Genomic DNA, 22,610 nt, shown 5'->3' with positions numbered 1-22,610 from the left:
ATTTTGGTTGCGCCTCCCTAGCCAGCTGGCCAATGAGGACAGAGGAGCGGTGGCAGCTGGGACACACTCGCAGGCTAGTGATCATCACACACACACACACACACACACGTCTACAGTCCACCACTAACACACAGACACAGCAGCTGCGACTCTATCCCCCCACTCTGCCAACATTCTTCTCCTGTTCTCCCCACTGCCAGGACTGAACCAGGACACACACACACACACACACAGACAGGGGCGGGGGGGTTCACCAAGCCCACGGTTCCGTTTCGACCTCGGTTTTTGGGGAACGTTTCAGTTCAACAGAAAACAAACTAAATCACTCTGTATCAGCAGGCCTATGGGCTTGTTTGGCCATGTACCATGCTCTGAACAGGACGGGTAAAACCCACAAACCATCACACCCCTAACACACACACACACACACACACACTTTTCATACAGTGTGGTCTTCCCTATGTACAGAATGTGAGCATGTCCACACTGAGAGTGGGTCCTGTAGGCCAGTCAGCTGAGCAGCATTAGAGGCCTTTAACCAGCAGGCAGAAGAAGCACAGACATCCTTCGATTTCTACCTCCACCAGCCTCCCACAACACTTGAGTATTGAGTATTGTCTCGGGATGTAAGGTCCGTGGGAGATACATTAAGAGATTCACTACTCTGTAAGTGTGAATAACACGCTATCTTCTTCCTGCGCCGGATGCTTCTGCGTGTATATAGGTAATACTGAGCATCTGTTCCTCATTGGTATTCACCAGGGACAGCGACGTCATGGCGACAGCCCTGGTGATTCTCTTCAGGGAGATTGTCTTTAAGATAACAACACTCAGGGGAGTCTGGGTAAAGAATAAAAAAAAAAAAATAAAAAAAAAAAAACAAGGGTCTGTCTGATACTCGGCTGGAGCTCTGCATGGTTTCCATCCACAAAAAGACGTCCGAGAAAATACATTTTACAACTCTCCCATTTTAGCTTATCATACAAAACCTGTTCTTGGTCTTCTCATAACCTGTTCTTGGTCTTATTATAACCTGTTCTTGGTCTTATTATAACCTGTTCTTGGTCTTCTTCTCTGAATGGACAGAGGGGATGAGATCAGGGATGAGAGCAGAGAGAGGGGATGAGATCAGACGGAGGGGATGAGAGCAGGGATGAGGGGATGAGAGCAGAGAGAGGGGATGAGATCAGACGGAGGGGATGAGAGCAGGGATGAGGGGATGAGAGCAGAGAGAGGGGATGAGATCAGACGGAGGGGATGAGAGCAGGGATGAGGGGATGAGAGCAGAGAGAGGGGATGAGATCAGACGGAGGGGATGAGAGCAGGGATGAGGGGATGAGAGCAGAGAGAGGGGATGAGATCAGACGGAGGGGATGAGAGCAGGGATGAGGGGATGAGAGCAGAGAGAGGGGATGAGATCAGACGGAGGGGATTTCCCCTTTTTTCCCCGACGTTTCCTCTCCCTCGCTCTATCGCTCTTCTAAAGTGTGGTTTAAATGAGCAGTGGGGATGCGTGGGTCCAGAGAAGCTGTTTCTGAAAGAGGAGGGGAGAGGAGAGGAGAGGAAAAGGGGGAGAGAGAGCGAGGGAAGAGTGATGACAGGAAAGAGCGCTACAGTAGGCTGACCTTTTTAAAATGGGGCTCCTCTTTTTCTCTCCCTCATCCTGTCTTTTTTTTCTTCTTTTTCCTCCTTGGAGCGACCGACGGAGTTCACCTTCTCCCTGCTCTCTCTCACAGTAAAGGCCTCTGTCAGCAGAAAGGCCACCGTTTGCGTTTGACTCTGTGTGTGTGTGTGTGTGAGAGAGAGAGAGAGAGAGAGGGGGGGGGAGAGCGACAGGCTTTAGACTCAGAAGGGGATCGCTGAGAGAGCGCTATTGTGAGTTAATATTAGCTGACCTGCATCCTCTCGTGTGTGTGTGTGTGTGTGTGTGTGTGTTACAGTGTAGGCTATATGGCTGCTACCGGTGCAGAATGGCACCAGTGTGTCTGTAGCAGACACAGGTGCTTAATGTGTCCTCGTGGGAATCAACTCTTCACCAGTTATCTCCCACTGGCAGGCTGGCTGGTCTTCAAGACAGTGTGTGTGTGTGTGTGTGTCTGCACGTCTCCTGCTTCTCCATTTGTGCTGGTGTACAGCTGTCCCTGCTGTGTGTGTAGGTTTGTGTGTGTGTGTGTGTGTGTGTGTGTGTGTGGTGGAGGGGGGGCCTGGACCCCTTCTGAGCCCACTCACACTGGAGATGAAAGTATCAGCATGTAACTAATTGCAGTGTCTCTGCATTTGAGGATTACTTAAAAAGTGTGTGTGTGTGTGTGTGTGAGTGAGTGAGTGAGTGAGTGAGTGAGTGAGTGAGAGAGAGAGAGAGAGAGAAATTCAGTCGTTAGCTGAACCATAAACCCTGCAGCAGTGAAGTCAGTGTTATCAGGTCTCCTGTAGTGCAGGACAATGCAGACGGGTAAATGCCAGTCGCCCTATCAGGACCAGACACCTGTCTCAGACGATGTCACTTCCTGAACCGCCACCCCCCAAAGCATCAGAAGCATCCCTCTGAAATGACTCTAATAACAATAATAATAATAATAATAAACCATCACATTTTTATTTCGCGCTTTTCTAAGACCCAAAGACGCTTCATAAAAGGAAGTGAACAGTACATCAGATAAACAATGACATCAAAAGAGAATATAATAATAATAATAATAATAATAATAATAATTCCGTCACTGGGGCCATTTCTCTCCTGGGCCGATTTCTATTGCGTTTGGTGAGAAAGCTGATGCCGTTTTCAGCCCCTGGCTTGATGCGAGGTGGAAAGAGCAGAAGCACGGGAGAGAACAGGTGATGAAAAATCCCGTAGAGACGAGGATCTCTGACTTACACCCCTCCTTCACCCCCCAAGCCATTCCACAGTCATGCCATACGCCCCCCCCCCCCCCCCCAACCCTGACATACAGAATATGGACCCGTCTGAAAGGTTCACGTTTCACAACAGAAACGTGATGCTTCTACTTCTCCCCATGTGGTGTTGTGTTTTGGGACTGATGGTCCCATGAGATTACCTTTACTTGGAGATTTTGGTCACACACACACACAGCGTATCTGATAGTACACAAAAACACAAAAACACACACACACACACACACACACACACACACACACACACACACACACACACACACACACACACACACCACCTTGAGCTCTTCTCTCCTTCGGGCGTCTTTAGGTTGTGTGTCAGTTGAATGTACCGATCTCTGTTTGCTTTCTGCACAGAAAAGGAGAAGTTTTTATTTTTTTTATATATTTTATTGTGCTCTGTCTAATGTACCCCCTTCTTTGAGTCCTCCATTTGGCTTCTCCTTGTGGGGTTCTAGGGCTGTGAGAGGGAGGGTTGGGGGAGTTGGGGGGGGGGGGGGTATGGGTTGCTGTGCTGAGTTGTTGGCTCTGCCTCTGTTTGCCCCCCTGCCTCTCTCTGGGTGAATGACTTGGTGTGGGTGAATGAATGGAGCTGAATAGGCTCGTCTCCAAGGGGCCATGTCTCCTCAGTGACTCCTGCAGCCCCTAGTGAAGGCACTCCTGCTGGGAGCTCCGCGCTGGCGTCAGCTGCCTGCTCCCACTGAACAAGGTGACACAGAGAGAGAGAGAGAGAGAGTGTGTGTGTGTGTGTGTGTGTGAGTACAGTATCTCAGCTGCAGTCCTTTGTTGAGAGCAGATCATCTGGGGGGTAAACTGATTAGTTCCAGTCCAGTGTCACGGGCAGGGCAGGGCCTAGGTCAGGGTGGCTCTCAGCTGGGGTTTTTCTCTCTCTCTCTCTCTCCCTCTCTCCGTCTCTCTCTCCCTCTCTCTCTCCCTCTCTCAGCATGGCCATATAGTTAGTAGGACTATTCGCTGAGCTGAGCTGAACCAAGTCTTTCGATAGCCCTGGGCCACAGAGCATCACTCTGCTTATCCGCTCACCACCCGGGGGCCAAGAATCAATTCAATAAAATCACAAAGCTGTAGCAGCGCCTTCCCCAAAGCTTGTGTCTGGCAACAGTTTCTCACACACACACACACTTCAGAAGAGGCCGTGGGAACACAACACAACAAATTGTCGCCCATGGCCATAGCAGCAGGGGGGGGGATCCCTTGCCTACATGAGCACGGAGCATCGGAACAGTGAACACTCCTCTCTTTTTCCCTCTCCCACTCTTCTCTTTGCTCTCCCTCTCTCCCTCTCTCCGCTCTCTCCTCTCCCACACACGCTGGATCGGCAGAAGGGCTTTGAGCCTCTGTGGAGGGAAGGAACTCAAACACGCTGCGGGGGAAAGAAAAGTGGTCCGATGACCAGTTTTGGTCAAAAGGGAGTTGCTGGCTCCACCACAGCTGAATGTACTCGGACGAGAATGGCTCCTCTCCATCTCTAGGCTCTGCATTTAGAATGTTATCATTCTGAGCCTGCCTCAGACCAGAGGAGTCCAACTCTGTATTCAAAACAACAGACCACAATCAGGCCAGAGTAGTAGAGAGATCCTTGTAATAACAACAACAACAACAACAACAACAACAGACTTGCAGCCCATTTGTGCCTTGGGCATGTAGGGAGGACATAAAGAGCTTAAGCATGTGAAAAGGTAGGAGAGAGAGAGAGACAGAAAGAGAGAGAGAGAGAGAAAGAGAGAGCAAGAAAGAGAGATAGAAGACAAGATGAAGTATGCAGGGGGAGATTGGCTAGTGGGTAGAACCAGAAGAAGCAATAGAGAGAAGAGGTCCTGGTGAGAATGGAGACGGAGACAAGAAAAAACATTACAGGGCTAAGGAAGCTAGCCCAGCTAACGCCTGACTTGAAGCCTGTTGTACTCCGAACCTGACTTCTGAGCTGAGGGGAGGCCCTTTGATGTGGTCGTAAAGGGGCTGTGCCCTGTGCTGGTTGGTGTACTCCCTGCAGCGTTTATCTGTTAGGGTTAGCGTTAGGACAGGTTAGGGTTAGGACGGGTTAGGGTTAGCGAACCATGAGGTATGTTTTGTTTTGAGAACCAAATCCATCATCACTCATCGCTTCGACGGAAGGAGCGAGGAAAGAGAGGCCACGCGCCGAATACAAAGGAGGTAAGAACCGGGGCGCTCGCTCAGAAGCCCGCTTGAATACAGACCGCTAACATGCCAGTTCATTCAGAGTGAGGAAGGCTTGGTCACTGTGCAAGCAGCTAGGGAACAGCCTACTCACACCTCGAAAGGCAGACAGGTACGATGAGAGGGAGACAGGGGGAGGGAGGGAGGGGACGAAAGGTACACAAAGAATTAGTTGAGAGAGAGAAAAACCATCGAAATGTCAAGGAGCCGGTGGGGCAGACAGGGAGAGAGAGACAGGGACAGAAAGAATGGAAGGAAGGAAGGAGGAAAGGGGAGGAAAGAGGGGGAGGGAAGAAGGAGAACCGGGATGAGAGGTAGTGAGGGGGCCAGTGAGAGGGGAGGGAGTAGACAGAGGGAGGGTGGGGGTCAGTGGAAAGAAGAGAGAGAGAGGCAGCGTGAAGGGGGGGGGGGGGGGGGGGGGGGAGGGCCAGGAAGGAGTCTTGTCAGGAAGCATTTTGTCAGTGAGTTTATTCACGTATCTCCAGAGCGTCAATACTGGGCTGTCAGCCCTGCGCGGCCACAGCTGCAGGCCCGGGGAGACAAGGTTAGTATTCAGACCTGTCTTTACATCATGATCCATCAGCGTTGTTCCCCTGCCACCGATAACCCCATCTGAACCTCTATGGCCTCTTAAAGAGCCACACACACACACACACACACACACACACACACTCTTTCTCACATACACACACATACATACACACATGAATGAATGAGACGCGCGCACACACACACACTAACCAGCGAATGGACACAGTGTTCCTCTATAGAGACATCTGGCTGAGAGACAAGGTAATGAGTTTCTGTCAAATTAGCGGTTGTGTCTGCTGCACCACTGACAATAACCACCGCTGTGACTGTGGTGGTCGCGGTCATGGAGTCAAAGACCAGCACCTGCCCAGTTCTACCGTCTGTGACCACAACAAGGAACATATGGCTGTGATCATAGTGCCAGGAGATGGGCCTTGGGGTGAGTTATAAGTGACACCAGAAGTATTCTTCATGTGGTTCCTTGGGAATTATCAGATCACTGTCACATCAATCTTCTATCAACCCACACGTTGGAACGAGTTTAATCCCATTTTCCCCCGCAAGCTTTTACTTTCTATAATCGGTTTAAAGACTTTATCAACAACATACCACAGAATCCTGTTATGTCTATAAAACTTGTAAAGACCATAAATTATATATATATATATATATATATATATATATATATATATAGTATATATATATATATATATATATATATATACTCTTGGCACTGCTTCACAGCAGGCCTATGCTTTTAGAAAAGGGGGATTCATAACCATTAAAACATGTCATATCGCATACCTACAAGTGTAACAGGGAGAGAGAACACACAACAGCGGAACAGACAACGAGGCAATAACCAAACATACACCTGCTTACGTCTTACCTCTCCCCCGTGTCCATCGAAAATACCAAATATAGACGGATGACTCTTGTTCACGATATCAGTGAGCACGTCGAAGCGGTCTTCCATGTGATCTCGCCGGCCTTGGATGGAGTACACCGCCACATTGTTGCTTTTGAACTCCCACGTCTTGGAGAACTCCGCGTCCAGGACGTCGAGCCCCCCGAATTTTTCATTCTGCATAATCTCCGCCACTTTCCCCTTAACCATTTTGACCGCATCCCGGCTGGACTTGACGATGGTTTTCACCTCGTCCGTGTGGAAGAAGTAACTCCACAGAGCCAGGCTTATGCACAGCAGGAACAAGGTCTCTGGTCTAAGCAGAAAATAACGCATGATCCGACCCAAAAGAGACAACAGTGTCATCGTATCTTCTATCATTTATACAAGCAAGAAATCACGGCAGGTTGTTGTTGTCGTTACCCCAAAAACCTCAGTCCATTTTCGATTGCGAGACGAGTAACCAGCGAAACCAAATTCACCGAACGGTTCACACCACAACACATTTATATGAAGTAGAAACCTGAATGAATTCACCAAAGCGGCTGGCAGCAGCACACGTGTGTAACAATGGCTGTCTTGCAGACAGCGGATCAGTCTTGGTTGACAGCCGGGCGAGAGACGCTGGTCTCCGGCTGGCTCACTCTAGCACAAAGCCCCAGCAGTGAACCAGCGGTGATCCCTTGTCCATAGTATGAACCACACAACCTTACACGGAGGGGGAGAATGCGCTTACGCCAGCCGAGTGAAGCAGATATGCTGACGAGATGAGACACCCCCCACTCTAGCGACTTTGAAAGCAAACTACAGCCTTGAAATGTTTCGCTACATCCCCAGCTGTAAATACTGCTCTGTCAAACTGTGGGCGATGCAGGGGTTTGCTCCACCGGACCCATGCGTGGACCGGACCGCCCCATTTCGAGTACGTGAGGTGTGATTGTTTATCCTTGTTTAGGGACACATGCATCGCCTTTTAGACCGAAAGGGTAAATGTCACTTGTGAATATTATGTTTAAAATATAACATTGTGCTGGGGTTAATCACGTAGATGAAAGACGTGTGGCTAATTTATTGGCCGGTGTTCGATGACCACCCCCGGAGTGGACTGTTTGAAACAGACTCCCTGAAATTACGGCAAGCCCCGAGGGCCATCTAATGTCACTTGATCACTATAACCAGATAACTATAAACCAGATCACTATAACCAGATAACTATAAACCACATCACTATAAACCAGATCACTATAACCAGATAACTATAAACCAGATCACTATAAACCAGATCACTATAACCAGATCACTATAAACCAGATCACTATAACCAGATAACTATAAACCAGATCACTATAACCAGATAACTATAAACCAGATCACTACAACCAGATAACTAGATATGCTATGTTGATTTGAACAAATCAGTAATATCATCCCTTTGTAGCCTATTGATGATGATGATGATGATGATGATGATGATGATAAACAAAAGGAAGAGGATAATTGATGCACATTAATAATTACATTAACATTGATTAACACAAAGCATATCAGTTAATGTCCAACCCTTCTATTTCACAATTGTGTTCTTTGGAGATATGCAAATCAGTCATGTTTAGACATTTTACGTGATCATGGTGACAGCTAGTCGTTTCTTTATATTGCAGTATTTTTTATCCCCACTATTCACACCATTCAAATAATACACGCGAGTCCATGTGGATCTTTCGAACATATTTCTAATCGTGTCATTTCTGAAGGAAAGAAGTTGGTTTCTTCAGACTGTATTGACTTTGAATGGTTTCTGAAGCTACTGCACTCAGGCGAAGGAGTCCCCGGCTCGTTGGGTCCTTCTACCATCCGGAAGTGGCATGTGTCGTCATCAATCCGTCCCTTCCCAGTCTCTGCTGGAGAAAACGTGGAGGCATACAACGTGTAGATGGAATAAATTACCTGTAAGTACTGGTTTTCCTTTTGTTAGATGGAACTATATAAAATTAGGGCCACGCTTTGAACAAAGTGTGTTGTATGTTGTCCCATAACTGTCACGGCAAATTATCCAGACAACGATACTCCAAGTGTTGTGAGCTGCGTTGGCTAGCTAGCTTAGCTCGTTTGCCATTTAAATCTCTTCCCCTTCGAAGTGTAACCGTTACCATCTCACATATAGCTAAACTTGCTAACTAAATATGAATCGGATATGTACACTAACTGTAAACATAGTTAGTTAGTTAGCTTGTTTCTTCATTCAGCTGTATTTCTGAAATCCGAACTTGCCAAGTAGTGAGGGTCTCCCATGTGGATCACAGTCAGATACGTCACTGTAGACATCCGATTGCTGACATTGATTAGGTGGGCTTGCTTAAGCAACGATTCACTTTTTTTTTAACTCCAAAAACTCTCATCCGTTCTCCAACCAACTCTACCCACTTCACTGAGCTACCCCAGGTTCATTCTAGGTATCTATCAACCCTGATTTAAAGCGTTCTGATAACCATTAAACCTTTAAAACTATTAACCAACTCTACCACTCAATCAACCAACTCTACCCACTCCACTGAAGTACCCCTGGCTCATCCTATCTATCTAACATTCTATCCATCCATCCAACCAACCAAACCATCTAATCCACTAAAATAATAAGACCATCTCACTTTCTTTCAACTACCCAGCAAATCTATCTATCAAAACATCTTTAAACCTTTTCCACTACCAAAATAACACTTTGCAAGCCCACAAAGTTTCTTCTGGAACTTCATTTTTATTAGTTGTTAGAATACTGTCACTATAGACTCCGTTCACCAGGTTTGGGGTCTACTCTAGCCTCATAAATGACATTCGCTTTTATGTTAATATGAGTTGAATGTCATTTACTTCTTGCATTTATGCATTTGAAATTCCAATTGACCTCAACTCAGGAGTTCACAGTCTATGCTTCATTACTAAGAATCCGACTGACTTGGTCTCTCTTCATCTAGATCTTACAGATACACCCAAGTTGTTGATCATGGAGTATATGCAAGCTCCAGCCACAAGCAGCCAGGGGAACATGTAAGTATGACTCATCAGACTCATTTAGCAATGTCAAAACATTCTCCTCTTAAACTGGACAGCAAATGTGAAATAAGCAGCTTTTTCCTAGCCATCGGTTTTCACTAGTCTGTGAATAGCACCATTGAATAGCCCCGCCCCCTTTTGGCCTACATAGAACTCAATAGAAGATGTTGGTAATGGCAACCCTGGATGCTGATTTATGGGCCTCTTTACCCTGCCTAAGAAAACATCTGGGGGGAAACACTGGGACAGTACTCAAGAATGTTGTAAATATGTGTTTCAGTATGAAGAAGTGTTTCAACTACAGTGTTTGAGTAGGTGAATGTTGCTGTGGTGTAACCTATCATCTCCTCTCCCCAGCCTGTGCTGTACCTGTGGCATCCCCATCCCTCCCAACCCTGCCAACATGTGTGTGTCCTGCCTCCGCACCACCGTGGACATATCAGAGGGCATCCCGAAACAAGTCTCTGTGCACTTCTGCAAGCAGTGTGAACGGTACTGTTAGACCCACTGCTCCCTGCCCAGTCCATCACAAGGCTTTCTAACTGTTGTCTTACTTTAATTTAACCTATAACGGTTAAATGAAAGGCTAGGGCCTCTTTTGCAGATGCACCCTATCCACAATATTTACACACTAACAAAACAACACATACAAATACAACACAGTTCAATACAGAAATCAATACATCATATGAAACCACAATATTAGGAGAAACAGTCACATCTTTCACCAAGGAGATCCTCAATTAACATGCTAAATTGCCCAAGCGGCACCAGAACATCCAGAATTTGTTTCTATAGATTGTTCCAGCAGTTAGGTGCACCATAACTAAAAGCGGATTTACTTGACTAAAGGGAGGAAGGTATTATGTGAATGATTCATTGTTGCATCTCTACATGTTCTGCTTGTTAGACTGCCAAAGAATCCCGGAACACTCACCACCTAGAGTGCCAAGTGTTCTATGTGGTGTTTACCTAGCAACAACACTTTGATTGGCTACAAAAGGAAGCATCATCATTTATGCTTTTTTGGTGAATAAAGTCACCCTTGGCACTCTAGAATGTTGACAATTTGGGCGACTTCATTCCCCCTCGGCACTAAATGAGTAACATGAATGCTGCATGAGTTTTAATGCTATTTCTGGGACTCTTACTTCTCTTCATCCCCATTGGGATATAAGGCTCTACATTAACAAACTGGTCAGTTGCAGATGCCTTTTATACATGGTGCAATACTCCAATGTTGGTTTAGATGAGTGATTGCTCTTCTCCCTCTTCCTCCTCATCTTCCTCATCTTCCTCCTCCTCCTCTCTCCTCTTCCTCATCTTCCTCTTCCCCCTCCTCCTCCACCTCCTCCTCCTCTTCCTCTTCCTCCTTCTCTGTGCAGGTACTTGCAGCCGCCAACCACCTGGATTCAGTGTGCTCTGGAGTCCAGGGAACTGCTGTCCCTCTGTCTGAAGAAACTCAAGGGGTCAATGACCAAAGTGAGCAGCGTCTCCACTCTACCAACTGCTAGAACGACTACTTTTGTCTTCAATTCAACTGTTATATGCCTGTGTTCATAACGTATGCCCCAGTACTGCTTAACAACGGTCTTTCCCATTGATTTGACCAGACTGGATAGGTGATGTCATTGTCCTACTAGATGGATGAATGGATAGATGAAAGGGAGGATGGATAAATGAGAGAGGGGGGGGTATAGAAAGATCAAAACAATGAAGAGGTTAATCTGCATGGGTTATACTGAGTAAAGCAGGAGTGACTGGTGAAAGGATGATGGCTAGGTAGTTGAAAGGTTAGATAGAATGTTAGATAGGACAACGAAATATGTACTCTATGTATCCCTGTCAGAACATCAAACAAAAGAAGGGTACATTCAGACTATTGGAACGGTGCTGTGGCTAAAATGGAGTCAGGCTCTCATCCTATGACCTCTTTTCGTCCAGGTGCGTCTGATCGACGCTGGGTTCCTGTGGACGGAGCCCCACTCCAAGAGGATCAAGCTGAAGGTGACCATCCAGAAAGAGGTGAGGCAGAGACAACCTCCAAGCCCTGGTCTTATGAACCCAGCATGTCAGATTTTGAAAGCAAAATAGTTTGACTTTCCAAAAGCACTGCTTTCATATGAATGTTGTGAAATCCCTCAAAAATATGTGACACCTTGATCAATCTACTTCCCACGAGAGAGTAGAGAAGGAAAGGGAAGGATGGAAGATGCGGGGGGGAGTATGATATTTAGTCCAAAGGATTAACGAGGATTAGAAACCGGAGAAGGAGGACGAGTCTGTTAAAATCGCCGTTGTTGTCTTTATCTAGGTGACCGCAAACTGACCACAGTTCTCCGTGGAAGTCTTTTTCGTGGGAATCTTGTGAGGATTATTTTGAGCTCTTTGTTTGAGGAAAAAGGACAACAACTAAAAAAGAAAAAGTACAGTACAGTCTTCACTACACGTACATGACAAGCACCGGGTCAGACTGACGGACAGAGAAAGTCATCGGTGTCACAAGCTACGAGGTTTTTCAGTGGGAAAGGAACAGTCATTGTCGTGTGTGTGTGTGTGTGTGTGTGTGTGTGTGTGTGTGTGTGTGTGTGTGTGTGTGAGAGAGAGAGAGCTAGTTTCAGAGCAGGGCAGTGACTCAGGAGATTAACAGTTTTGCCAGTGGCTGTCATCTCAGCTCGCTGACCTTTAATGGGAACCTGAGTGCCTCGGCTCCTCGGGGGCCACGCCATTGTCTGCACCTCAATAGCTTTCTGTGTGCTTGCGTGACCAGTGATCCTGAATCTAGCTAGGTGCCATTTAGATGGCACTGCAATGGCAACACATTGCCCTGAGAAGTAATCTCTCATTGGTCAGTGGGTACCAAAATGGAGGGTTGTTGGGGGGGGGGGGGGGGGGTACAGTATGAGAACCACCAGACCTACAGAAACATCAATGACCTAACCTAGTTTGTTACCTCTTGAGGTTCCTCGGATGGAATTGGTCAAATCCGCTTTTAGTTGTGGTGCACCTCACTGCTGGATCAGCAGAGAACGTTTCAGTTGGTTGCTATGGTGCCGCTCGGGCAGTTTTTTCATTGAGGACCTCTGAAATACTGAAAGTCATTTATAAACGGCTAGCTTGGGTTGTGGTTTAGGACTGCATGACTGGGTCTAGAAACACGCTGTAGGTAGGTGGGAGTTCTGGGAGTCACTTCTGTATAGGCAGAGCTTTAAGCGTTAAAGGGATGGTTCACTATTTTGAGACTTACGGGTCTGGTGTTTTTCTTCGCCCCCTTCAGGTGATGAACGGTGCCATCCTCCAGCAGGTGTTTGTGGTGGAGTTTGTCGTCCAGGGCCAGATGTGTGATGACTGCCACCGAATCGAGGCCAAGGACTTCTGGAACTCTGTGGTGCAAGTCAGACAGAAGGTAGGCAAGGAGAGGGAGTTTAGCGGGCGAAACAGACGTCAAGTTGTTGCAAACAGCAGCCCGGAAATTTTTGCTCCGACCGAGTCTCGAACTTGCGACCTCTGGCTTGCCAACACATGTGACCACCGTCTCCTCAAATACCCGATGTAAACCGGCTACGCTATCGAAAAGCTAGCAAATCGACAGCGCGGGTGGTGGGGGGATTTGAACTTGAGGAGTGAGTTTACCATCTCAACTCGGTTACACAGGGACACAGGCTGCTTTCGAATGCTTTTCAAGAGGGTTCTGTTTTTTAGTTCCTCCCCAAATCTTAGACTGCAGTATTCTTAGGCAGGGTGCATGTTGTTGAAATGCTGTGATCAGAATGATTCTATGTGGTGTGTCGCCTTGACCTGGTGTTCGGTGTTCATCTCCCACAGACTGTTCACAAGAAAACCTTCTACTACCTGGAGCAGCTGATCCTCAAACACAAACTCCACACGAACGCCCTCAACATCAAGGAAATGCAAGGTGGGTCGATCTGAATGACAGGGATGCATTGCATCAGTTCACCAGGTCTTAACTCCTTTAGTCCCGAGGGTGGATGAAGTCGCCCACATTGTCAACATTCTAGAGTACCAAGGGTGACTTTATTCACCTAAAAATCCATGAATTATGATGTTTCATTTTGTAGCCAATCAGAGTGTTGTTGCTAGGTAAACACCACATAGAACACTTGGCCCTCTAGGTGGTGAGTATTTAGTAATTCTTTGGCAGTTGGTGGGTTAAAGGGTTGTTGGGTTGTTCCACCACCATTAATGAAAGTCAATGAGGTGGAGTAGAACATACAGATCTGTTGTTGGGGTGATGTTGTTCATCAGGCAACCGGCTATAAACTATGAATGCATATTGTGACATGATGTAATTATTCTCCTGATACAGCTGTCCTGGTGTGAGCTTTAGCAGGGCATGTAGAGTGCATCGAGTCAGTGTGGTGGTATCACGTTGAGCATTCCATTAACCATGCCAACAACACAGCTTGACTCCTATTTTCTCAAAGTAGTTGCTCCAACACGCACGCAAGCACACACACACACACACAGTGAGAGATGGATCGACAGCAGCACCGCCCGGCGTTGTTGGACAGGGTTGTGAGGGAGAGGTTGGCCTCTTGACAGTTAAATATAAATTAGCTTTGATAAATCTTTGTTGTTAGAAGCCTTCAACATGTGGCGGCCATATTTGTGTGCGCGCGCGGAGGGGAATGTGTGCCCGTGATGGATATATCAATGATTTAAAACATGCTTCTCCTCCCGTCTCAGATGGTATTGATTTCTACTATGCCACTAAGCAGCATGCTCAGAAGATGGTGGACTTCCTCCAGTGCACAGTTCCCTGCAGGTAAGAACCAATCAACCAGAACCGGAGGTCGAGGTTACCAGAGTTGGGGTAAATTCCATTTCAATTCCAGCAAAGCAGGATGATTTCAATGATTTGAAACTCTAATTTCAAATTGACTGGATAATGTGTGGAAATAAATAACTATCGGGATATAAACTCAGATGTTACAATTTGCCAAATAATCGTTTGCCTGATTGATTGCCTTTTTTATTGCGATTACCTCATTGGAATTCAATTCACTTGCTAAATTGAAATGGCATTGACCCCCAACCCTGTATGTTACCAGTAGGCTCAGATCTAGGATCAGTTTATTCGGCTCTCTTATCCTAACCTTGACCGTTAAAGGGATAGTTCAAATCACACTCGTGTTCTGTTTATCTGGGCACGGTCGCTAACCGCTAAGTTAACCCCGCTAACCGTTTTTAGGAGAACACACAACTGACCTCAGTTCAGCGTCTAGTACAGGCCACTTCACTGCACACTGTGTGGTTAAACCGTCTGTGGTTAAACCCTCTGTGGTTAACGTAACGCCCATAGTGGTTGCTGTAATGTCTAAGAGGACATGTTGACGCGTCAGAACAGTAATAGAGAGCTGGAGTGAGACCAGAGAGAGACCACACCAACCACAAGTGGTATCTATTGGAAGAGATAACACATGTTGAACATTTGATTGGATACAGACACGATGACCAGTTTGATACGATCGTTCTTCTAACAAAATTCCCTCTCTCTCCGTCTCTCTCCCTCTCTCTCTCTCTCTCTCTCTCTCTCTCTCTCCCCCCCCCCCCCTCTCTCTCTCTCAAACAGGTCTAAGACCTCCCAGCGCCTCATCTCCCACGACATCCACTCAAACACGTACAACTACAAGTCCACCTACTCTGTGGAGATTGTACCAGTCTGCAAGGTACAGTCAAACTTTATTTGTATTGCATATTTTGTACATAATTGCAATGCAGTGAGCTTCACAGGACAAATAAATAACAACAAAGTAAATGACAAAAACAAAGGGAGATAATACAGGAGAAGCAAAGCGACCTGACGATATCTGTCCAATTAGGTGGCCCACACTTAAAAATATTCTGGAATCTACCTTTTCTGAACATGGCGTCTGCCTTGTTCCCTGTCTGGAAAAGGCCAGAACAGGACCATACTGATTCCCTTGTGTTACGGAAACAAACACAACTCTTCTGTTGCCATGACATGTTGTTTTTAGACCATTATCTGATTTTGTTTTGGGGGGGGGGGGGTTTACTGTCAGATGAAAAGCGAAATCAATCTAGACACATTGAGGTCAGGACTCGAGCTTCTCCTCAGTCGAATGGAACGTCTGCAGGTTAGCGCCCGTCGACGGGATTAAGGGGGAATAGACAGATGAAATCATACGTTGTGACTTGCAGGCTAAATACACAAGCCAAGCAGGGATGTTTGTCTCCTGACCACACGTGGGGGCGTCTCCCGGCCCTCTGTTGCACCCACATAGGACAGAGGTTTCCATTCATCCCGATGGAACGCAGCCAAGCGCTGGCTGGATCCAACCGCCAATCAGGGATTCTGTCGTGACATTCCATTTGTTTTAGAACGCTGGAAGTGTTAATCCCAGATCCGGGCCAATTCTAATCCCTCCTGCAAGATGCGCTTGTTGTGGTTCGGGTGGGGGAGATTAAATCGGTGTCGGGAGCTTTTTTGTTTTGTAAACGTGACCTCACTCTGATGGTTGTTGTCTGTCGTCCCGTTGCCCAGGACAACGTGGTGTGCCTGTCGCCACGCCTTGCCCAGAGCCTGGGGAACTTTGGCCAGGTGTGTGTGTGTGTCCGCGTCACCAGCACCATCCACCTCATCGACCCTAACACCCTGCAGAGTGAGTAGTCCCGTGTGTGTGTGTGTGTGTGTGTGTCTGTCTGTCTGTCTGTCTGTCTGTCTGTCTGTCTGTCTGTCTACACGTGTGTGTGTGTGTGTGTGTGCGCGTCTGTCTGTCTGTCTACACGTGTGTGTGTGTGTGCGCGCGTCTGTCTGTCTACACGTGTGTGTGTGCGCGCGCGCGCGTCTGTGTCTGTGTCTGTGTCTGTGTGTGTGTGTGTGTGTGTGTGTGTGTGTGTGTGCGCACACAATACGTGTAATCTAAACGTAAAGCACCAAAAGTTCACCATCTGCCTCACGTTTCAACTCAGACTGCTGGAATGTGCTTGTTTTATCCCACTGGACTGATTCCCTCTGTTGTACCAAACTGACCCCAGGACAGTTTACTCTGTCTGTCTGTCTGTCTGTCTGTCTGTCCACCACATGCTGCTCCTCACAGCCTCTCCCTCTCCACAGCTGCCCTCTGCTCTGAATCACTTGAAACTCCACACATGGCGACCACACTTTTGTGTCGCTTTTAGGCACACGTGTGACATTCAGGATTATTTTTCAGGATGTTTTCCTGCTTTCAGGATAATTAGGCTTGATGCATTGTGTGTGTGTGTGTGTGTGTGTGTGTCTCTATCTGTGTGTGTGTGTGTGTGGTGTTTTGTAGATGCATTCCCTCGCTCTGACATTTTGAAAGACAATTGCACACGTTTTAAGTTAGTGTTCAAAGGCAGGGTTATTTTAGCTCCAGAAAGGAACTGTCGACTGCCTGTCACGGCCTTGGCCTCTAGGCAGAGTAATGACCCGTGCTAGCCAAATCACTGGACTGCAGCAGGCAGGGGAAATCACTGGAAATAAATCTGTGTGTGCGTGAGTTTGTTTGTCTGTCTGTGTCTGTCTGTGTCTGTGTGTGTGTGTGTGTGTGTGTGTGTGTGTGTGTGTGTGTGTGTGCGCGTGCGCGTGTGTGTGAGTGTGTCTGTATGCGTGTGTGGGTGTGTCTGTATGCGTGTGTGGGTGTGTCTGTCTGTCTGTCTGTGTGAGTGTGTATGTCTGTGTGAGTGTGTCTGTATGCGTGCCCTTTTTGAGGAGTCCAATCAAGCTAGAAGGTCTGGACCTCTCTCTAAGCCACAGGTTGACTCCATTTGGACTCATATTCCTCTCGTCCCTCCCGACAGTCGCTGAGGTTGACGGGGCCACGTACTGGCGTAACCCCTTCCACAGCCTCGGTAGCCCACGGCAACTGGAGGAGTTCATCGTCATGGACATCGACGTCATCAGGAACCAGAAGCTCGGGGCGGGAGCTGGCCTGAGGTCCAATAAGGTGCGTCTGAAGGGGGGAGGGGAGGGGCGTCGGTAGGGAAGGGTGAGGGATGTAGACGCGATGCGGAATGTTCAAGAAGAACCTGACAGTTGGACCTGACTACCCGGGACGCAAGTCATACACACATGTAGAGACCAGACGCTGTGTGCGTGTGCGTGTGTGTGTGCGTGTGTGCGAGGCTGTCTGTGCGTGCCTACTTGCCCTTACACCATGTCAGAAGAACATTGTGTGTGTGTGTGTGTGTGTCTTGGCGAGGGAGATTGTTTCGATTGATGCAGCCTGTCTGCAGGTTTTTTTTGTGTTCGTGACCGTAATGAAAAAGAGGTTGAATTATGGGGAACATTGCTCTTTTCTTTGAAGAGAAAAATCAATACTGGACGTTTTTCTTGAACCTGCCCATCAGATTAGAGACGTTAGGAACACATGGGAGTGTTTGTTTTAAATGGAAAAGGGAATGGGTTTTGGGGTTAGATCACTGTGTGTGTGAGAGAGAGAGAGAGATCAGTTTTCTACTTACTACCTTTGGGGTAACGTGTGTGTGTGTGTGTGTGTGTATGATTTCAGCACACCCTGGCAGAGGTGTGGGTGCAGAAGACATCAGAGATGGACACAGCCCAGCAGTACCACTGCCGCACCCACCTGGGCCACCTGCTCAACATAGGAGACCTGGTTCAGGGGTAGGTATCTGGGGCTGTTAGTCATGGTGGGTGACCTGGTTCAGGGGTAGGTATCTGGGGCTGTTAGTCATGGTGGGTGACCTGGTTCAGGGGTAGGTATCTGGGGCTGTTAGTCATGGTGGGTGACCTGGTTCAGGGGTAGGTATCTGGGGCTGTTAGTCATGGTGGGTGACCTGGTTCAGGGGTAGGTATCTGGGGCTGTTAGTCATGGTGGGTGACCTGGTTCAGGGGTAGGTATCTGGGCTGTTAGCCATGGTACTAAATGGACAACTTGGAGTGGTTTCAAAATGTCCTGAAAATGCCTGTCCAGTGAAGATACACATGATCTTTAGTAATCTTTTTTCCTCTCCCCCTCCCCTTCTAGCTTTGACTTTGCCAATTCAAATGTCAATGACGACAACCTGGATAAGATTAAACGAGAACATGTTCCTGATGTGGTAAGAAAGAAACTGTGTGTGTGTGTGTGTGTGTGTGTGTGTGTGTGTGTGTGTGTGTGTGTGTGTGTGTGTGTGTGTGTGTGTGTGTGTGTGTGTGTTTGCGCGTGCACTCCTGTCTGAATTGTATGACAGTGACCTCTAGTGGTAACTTCCGGTACTGAGTCTACGCCTCTGCTGTATCATGTTGATGTGTTTAATCCCTGATGGGATGCTGTTTAGTCACATGATTCCTACGCCCCCTCAGGTCCTGATCAAGAAGAGCTACGACCGCAGCAAGAGAGCCAAGCGCAGGAACTGGAAACTGAAGGAGCTGGAGATCGACAAGGAGGGCATGGACACGGACGACGAGAGGTGGGGAGGAACGAGGGATGGTGGAGGAGGAAGAGAGGGGTGGTGGAGGGGGGAATAGAGGGATGGTGGAGGGGAGAGTGGAGGGGGAATGGAGGGATGGTGGAGGGGGGAGTGGAGGGATGCTGGAGGGAGAATAAAGGGGTGGTGGAGGGGGGAATAGAGGGATGGTGGAGGGGAGAGTGGAGGGGGAATGGAGGGATGGTGGAGGGAGAATAGAGGGATGGTGGAGGGGAGAGTGGAGGGGGAATGGAGGGATGGTGGAGGGAGAATAGAGGGGTGGTGGAGGGGGGAGTGGAGGGATGGTGGAGGGGGAATGGAGGGAAGAGATCAGGGATGTAGGGAGGAACGAGGAATGGAGGGGGAATAGAGGGGTGGTGGAGGGAGAAGAGAGGGAAGAGATCGGGGATGTAGTGGAGGGGAAACTCCATTCACCTCCCTTTTCTTTTTACGAAAAAAGACAGATTTTAAAGGGGCTATCAGGGATGGGTACATACATTTTTGGGGCTTTTAAATGAATGATTCATAGCCCATGATTCTTGAAGAAGGTTATATAATACAGATATAAGGTTGTTTTACGCCATAGTTTATAAACAATATAATTGTAAACAAACACTATATAGCTTCAAAACATGGTTACAACTATCATTTTGATCTCATGGGTGGTCAGTCCTTGCATCCAAAGCTCTGTCTCTGAATTTGAGGGTAGTTACACTTCTCCAGCCCCATCCCTCAGCAAAAAGTGACGGGTGACCGCTTTGTTGTTGTTTTTTAATCCCAGGTTGGCCCTTTAACAGTAGTGTTCATGTTTGCCATTGACCTTTTCGTTTCTACCACAGCATCCCTAGAGATGTGAGAGGGCAAGGCAGGTTTAACAGCAAGCTGAGGAGAGTAGGTCAAGTGAGGGGAAGAGAGGAGAGAGAGTCCCCTGATGGACGCGTGAACAGTGTTGATGTGGTTATTTCTAATGTTAAACTCTGTTGCTGCTCCTCCCAGGCAATACCAAGACTTCCTGGAGGATCTGGAGGAGGACGAAGCCCTCAGGAAGAACGTCAACATCTTCAGAGGTCAGTAGAGCAGCCTCTATACCTGTAACCCTGAGCTTGTTCACTCACTCACTTTTCCATCCATCCATCCATCCCTCCCACCCACCCACCCATCCATCCCTCCCACCCACCCACCCATCCATCCATCCTCCCACCCACCTACCCATCCATCCATCCATCCACCCACCCACCCATCCATCTCTTTAGCGCCGGCTGGAGCATAGGGCAACAGCAAATGTTGTCCACTTCTGGTAGTACTTCTGGTAGTACTTCTGGTAGTACTTCTGGTAGTACTTGGCTGTCTTCTCTCCTGTGCCTGTTCTATTGGTCTGTTTCCCTTTAGGCCTCAAATGTTCTGCCTCCAATAGCTTTGTTAAAGAGTGACTCCGTAATTCAACTGTGTTGTATTGAGTTGTTGTTGTTTGTTGTTGTAGATACGTCTAAGATGCCCGTGGAGAGTGACACGGATGACGAGGGCGCTCCCAGGATCTCCCTCATGGAGATGCTGGAGGACCTCAGCCTATCAGACGCCACCGGGGGGGCGGGAGCCGACATGATGACCGAGTAACCAATCAGGACCCTGCTTGTATCAATTGCGGTGACTACTTGGTCTAATCAGAGTCCTACTAACATCAATATAACGACTGATCAGTCCTATCGGGAATGGTAGAATAAGAAGGTGATGACTGACTGGTTTTGACCAATCACAGCCGTGCTTACGTCAACGTAATGATGGATTACACCAATCAGAGCCCTGCTTACTTGGACACAATGACTGATCAGTCCAGTCCCGGTATCACCAACGTGTGCTTACAGTCCCCCCCCCTAACAACAGGCACAGGAAGTGCTGCAGCTGGGCACCTCTGAAGAAGCTGAGATCATACATAGTTGTAGGCACCGCCCACTCTGGGCAGTGTCCCCTTCCTGTGTCCACCCCCCTAGAGCAGGCTGCTTGTGGTGGTTTTAGAAACGGAGTGCTGTAGTGTATTCAATAAAGGATCAGCCTGGTCACACACCATCTGTCTGGAACTCTTTGACTTGCTCTGTTGAAAGGCCCCTTCCTGGCTCTGAGCCGCTGTGTGATGTTGGGGTTTTGATTCTTTGAATGACCTGCTTCAGTGTCGTTCTGCTCTGTAGCACAGCAGTGGAAAGGACACTTACACTTACACACACACACACACACATACTCGCACCCACACACCAAAGCCTGTTACATGGATTGAAGTTCACCACTAGAGGGACCTTTGGTCCTACTTAGGTCAATGTTGTTTGATGATCCACACATCCCAATACAGATGATCCACTTCCTCCACACATTTTTTTTTAAGTCCCACTCTCGTATTTGTTTCAGTTTTTATTGGACAGAGACAGTAGATAAAGACAGGAGGGGAGGGTATGTCAGCAGGGCATAGGCCGGATTCCAACCCATGCCGGCCTGGGCACCCCACGCCACTTCCCTCCACCCTCCATTGAAAAGCACCGTATTGGTGTAAATGCCCACGCTTACCTGAATCATGTACTTTAAATCTGTGTAGAAGAATAGACCAGTGGACACTGAAGGGCAGAAGATGGAGAATTGGGATTCAGGGATTACTGAGACATTAGCATGAACCTCAGTCTCCATGTCCAATGATGTCACTTCATGGAGGAGGTGCTTTTTATGGGGATTTTCCCCCATACACATTCAGTCAACTGATTTTCCCCCATACACATTCAGTCAACTGATTTTCTCCATACACATTCAGTCAACTGATTTTCTCCATACACATTCAGTCAACTGATTTTTCCCATACACAGTCAGTCAACAGAAAGCACAGGATTTGTAATGTTTGTGATGCGGCTTCTGCAGATCACAGCAACTAGATACTGATAAACACCAAACCCCACTCTTATGCACGGTCACTGGATTGAGAAATTGGTTCGTCGTTGAGCTTCAACGAGTTTGTTAAGCTTCAGCAATGAATCAATTCAAAGTTAATTTGTCTTCATGTCATTGAACAGAATGGGCACATGCGCCCTACAATTTGATCTCTGATGAAGGCTGTTCTTTTGTTACTGGGTATAATAGAACCTGGTGGGGGAGGTATCAGAGGAAATGTTATATTTGGGGCGAAGATGTGGGGTGGGGGGGGAGAAGGGTTCAGGGGGGAGGTATCAGAGGAAATGTTATATTTGGGGCAAAGATGTGGGGTGGGGGGGAGAAGGGTTGAGGGGGGTATCAGAGGAAATGTAATATTTTGGACGAAGATGTGGGGTGGAGGGGGGGGGAGAAGGGTTGAGGGGGGTATCAGAGGAAATGTTATATTTAGGGCAAAGATGTGGAGTGGGTTGGGGTGGGGTGGGGGGGGGGTGTGTGGTGTTTTCTGTGCCACTTCTTGCTTGAAGGAGGAGGGTGGGGGGGCTGAGTCTTGTTTTACGGGGAACTTGAGCTGGTTGATAGGGGTAACCATATCCACTTGTGAAAGGGACTTAGGATCCCTCTGAGACAGAGGAGGAGGACAAAGAGGTGGAGCAGGAGGTTCTCAACCTCCCCTTCACCCCCTTTTCTCACC

The 22,610-nt window shown here is 47.8% G+C and overlaps 2 protein-coding genes across 2 annotated transcripts in view; one reads left to right on the top strand and one right to left on the bottom strand.

The window, feature by feature from the left end:
- The window catches only part of ppm1lb (protein phosphatase, Mg2+/Mn2+ dependent, 1Lb), a 32,250-nt gene extending 24,855 nt beyond the window's left edge, over positions 1-7,395 (bottom strand). The window contains exon 1 of the mRNA XM_083680741.1: positions 6,530-7,395. Within this exon, the coding sequence (XP_083536867.1) occupies positions 6,530-6,928 (399 nt within the window). The 5' untranslated portion in view covers positions 6,929-7,395. The remainder of the gene's footprint in view (positions 1-6,529) is intronic.
- Positions 7,396-8,428: 1,033 nt separating this feature from the next.
- Positions 8,429-21,074, top strand: nmd3 (NMD3 ribosome export adaptor). The gene is made up of 16 exons (XM_083679931.1): positions 8,429-8,496; positions 9,520-9,592; positions 9,956-10,090; positions 10,984-11,080; positions 11,543-11,623; positions 12,876-13,004; positions 13,424-13,514; positions 14,306-14,384; positions 15,192-15,288; positions 16,125-16,242; positions 17,405-17,550; positions 18,115-18,227; positions 18,592-18,664; positions 18,909-19,015; positions 20,009-20,079; positions 20,493-21,074. The coding sequence occupies exons 2-16, from the start codon at positions 9,549-9,551 to the stop codon at positions 20,624-20,626; spliced, it is 1,515 nt and encodes a 504-aa protein (XP_083536057.1). The 5' UTR covers positions 8,429-8,496; positions 9,520-9,548; the 3' UTR covers positions 20,627-21,074.
- The last annotated feature ends 1,536 nt before the right edge of the window (positions 21,075-22,610 follow it).

Source organism: Argentina silus, assembly GCF_951799395.1.
Source record: "Argentina silus genome assembly, chromosome: 11".
NCBI classification, from domain to species: Eukaryota; Metazoa; Chordata; class Actinopteri; order Argentiniformes; family Argentinidae; genus Argentina; species Argentina silus.
Note: the sequence above shows the minus strand (reverse complement) of the source record. Positions and strands in the feature narration are given on the sequence as shown.